Here is a 2,779-nt window from a genome sequence, read left to right on the forward strand (position 1 = left end):
ACCCATGAGGGTTGAAGAGTAGGCTATCCTTAGGAGCTGATAAAAAACCGAACCCCCTAGTAAGATTAGATCTGTTGTTGCGGCCCGATCTTTCATGACACTCTACCTTCAACAATAATGGGTGTTGTAACACAAACATTAAACTCGTTTCCCTCTTAATTAATGAATGAGGCAAGTATTTGGCCTCCTTTTACAAAAACATTGATCACAACATCATTTTATTTTTACGCTTAGGTCATCCAAGGAATTCGGAATATTAATTCCAAAAAGATCAGCAATTATCTTCCAGAAATTAGAAGAGACAACACATTTAAAAAAAAAATCAAATGTTTAACACATTCATCCCCAACACAGAAAACACAAGTTGGGTCATTTGGACAATTTATCTTGAGTTCAAACTTGTTATTAAAGAACAAACACAAGAAAACATACAAATTTGAAGGATTTTGAGGGGAGGGCGGGACGGTGCGCGGTAGCGCCCGTTGGCTGTGGGTGATGGAGGCCGGCGGTTGGGGCGGGTAGGCTGAAGCCTTGAGGAAGAAGAGAGATGGAGGTTGAAGAGGAATAGTGCGATCTATTTTGGGCCGTTTGATCAAGATCTGACGGCTCGGTGAGGAAAGTGACCGATAACTTAAACGTCTTGATGCACCTGACGAATATAGTCCCGATATTTTATTAAAAAATGAAAAAAGGAAAAATAGATACTACTCTAGTACTGAGAGAGAGGCTATGAAGTCAGCAGCCGTCCACGCAGCCAACGCAGCTCACATACGGCTCACGACGTGCTGCGCCGTGCCGGTGGCCCCCAGCTCGGCGCGGCGGGGCGGCGCAAACGCGAGCCGTTCGGGGGTGGCCGGCTTGAACACGGCCTCCGGGTCAGCGTCCACGGCGTCGGCGAGCCGAGGCCACATCCTGGCTGTGACCAGCCACGACCCGTCTCCCGCGGGGCTCCGGATCACCGTCATGGCGGCCGACCCGAGCCGGCCCGGACGCACCCACGGCATCACCAGCCGCGGCGGGCCGAACCCGAAGTCCCCCTCCACCTTGAACGGCACGAACGCCGACACCACCAGCGCCGGGCTGCCCGTTCCCAGCCCCACCGCCTCCGTCCACTTGCCGCCCTCCGCGAACACCCCCTTGTGCGCCTCCATCCAGTCCACCAGCTCCTCGTACCGCTCCTGCCGGAACACCTCCGCGATGGCTGTCGCGGCCATCGTCGCCACGTCGGCGAGCGGGGCGGAGCGCACCGTCTCCACGGCCGCCTCCCGCGACGCGTAGGTGACGACGTTGCCGAGGTAGTTGTTGACGTGGGTCTTATTGTACTTGGCGGGGTCGAGGCGCCGGCGACCATCGACGAGCCACGCCATGCGGCAGTGCGTGTCGGAGCCGCCCACGGCCGCGGCGAGCAGCTTCCAGACGTGCGCGGAGAGGGCCTCGAGCCGCGTGGCGCGGCGTGCGGGGCCGCTGGCAGCCGCGCGGAGGCGGTCGACGTCGGCGGCCTCCACGACGTAGTTGCGGCGCACGAGGGCCGCGGCAAGGAGAGCGTTGGGGAGGGTGCCGGGGTCGTAGCGCACGAACTCGGCGTCCAGCGACGGGCCGTACCGCGGCGGCAAGCGGGGCCGGAAGAGGGAGGCGCGGTCGTGGTGGGGCTCCCACGAGAGGCCGCCCCCGACGAGCATGTCGGCCCAGGCGTTGGGCAGCGTGGTGAGGCCGTGGCCGTCGACGAGCAGGTGGTCGGTGGCCCAGGTGAGCGAGAACCCGCCGCACGCGAACCGGACGAGCTGGAGCGACAGCGCGAGCCCGCGCTGGAACGGCACCTGGATGCGCCCCAGCGAGGCGTCGGCGTCGGCGAAGTCGACGTCCGCGAGCGCCGTGTCGGCGTACGCGACCACGAGCTCGGCCCCTTCGTTGCCGCACACGACCTCCGGCACGCCGGTGGAGGCGCTGGGCACGACGCGGCCGGCGAAGGGGTAGAAGCGGGAGAGGAAGGCCGGGAGCGCGGCGCGCGCGGCCGCGGCCACGGCCGGGAAGCCCGCGGCGGGCGCCGGGTAGACGGCGATGAAGAAGACGTGGAAGGAGCCGAGGATGAGGTCCAGGTTGGAGACCGGGAGCACCGCCGGGAATCCCCGCGGCGGGTCGGAGGCGCGCACCAGCGTCCGCGAGACGACCTCGACGGCGAAACTCTCGGCCGGCGGCATCCCGCGTGCGCACGGACGGACGCGGCGCAGGGAGGGACAACACGTAGACGTAGGTAGGAGCGAGCGGTGGAGAGAGCACGAGACGGCGGGATGATGTTGATCAGGCCGCAGTTGGAGTCGTCTTGTTTCGGCACGCGGCACTTTCGGGCAGAAGAAGATGAAATTGGCAAGCAGCACTTTTCCTTCTTGCTTTGGCCATTTTTCAATGCGAAAGTAGACTCACCGATGTGACAAGCCATCCAATACATTTCCCCAATGCAGAATCAGATGCGGGCCAAGTGCGCGGCCCATAGTTCTGGCACGTCGATGAAGGATGCTACTTCTACGAGCTAAACCCCAGATGACAAGTGTTTAGCTTGGGGACACGCCGGCTGAGGTCAGTCCAGTCCAAGAAGAGCGGCGGCCATTGCGAGCTACCTTCTCCTCGTCCTTGACCTGGCGTACCTGCAGATGGAGTCCAAAACCAGGTGCTATGTAAATGTAGGTGTCCAAACAAAGAATATGGCAAAAACAGGTAAACAGAGATTTTTTTTTTCTTTTCCACTTGACAATAATGGGCATAACAGTTCTATCCCCATAAT

The 2,779-nt window shown here is 60.5% G+C and overlaps 1 protein-coding gene across 1 annotated transcript; it reads right to left on the minus strand.

Moving 5' to 3' along the window:
* Positions 1–372: 372 nt before the first annotated feature.
* LOC109735824 (coniferyl alcohol acyltransferase) lies at positions 373–2,374 on the minus strand. Its single transcript, XM_020295029.4, has one exon. It carries the CDS (start codon positions 2,196–2,198, stop codon positions 765–767), a length of 1,434 nt encoding a protein of 477 aa, XP_020150618.1. The 5' UTR covers positions 2,199–2,374; the 3' UTR covers positions 373–764.
* Positions 2,375–2,779: the final 405 nt, after the last annotated feature.

This window comes from Aegilops tauschii, chromosome 7 (assembly GCF_002575655.3).
Source record: "Aegilops tauschii subsp. strangulata cultivar AL8/78 chromosome 7, Aet v6.0, whole genome shotgun sequence".
NCBI classification, from domain to species: Eukaryota; Viridiplantae; Streptophyta; class Magnoliopsida; order Poales; family Poaceae; genus Aegilops; species Aegilops tauschii.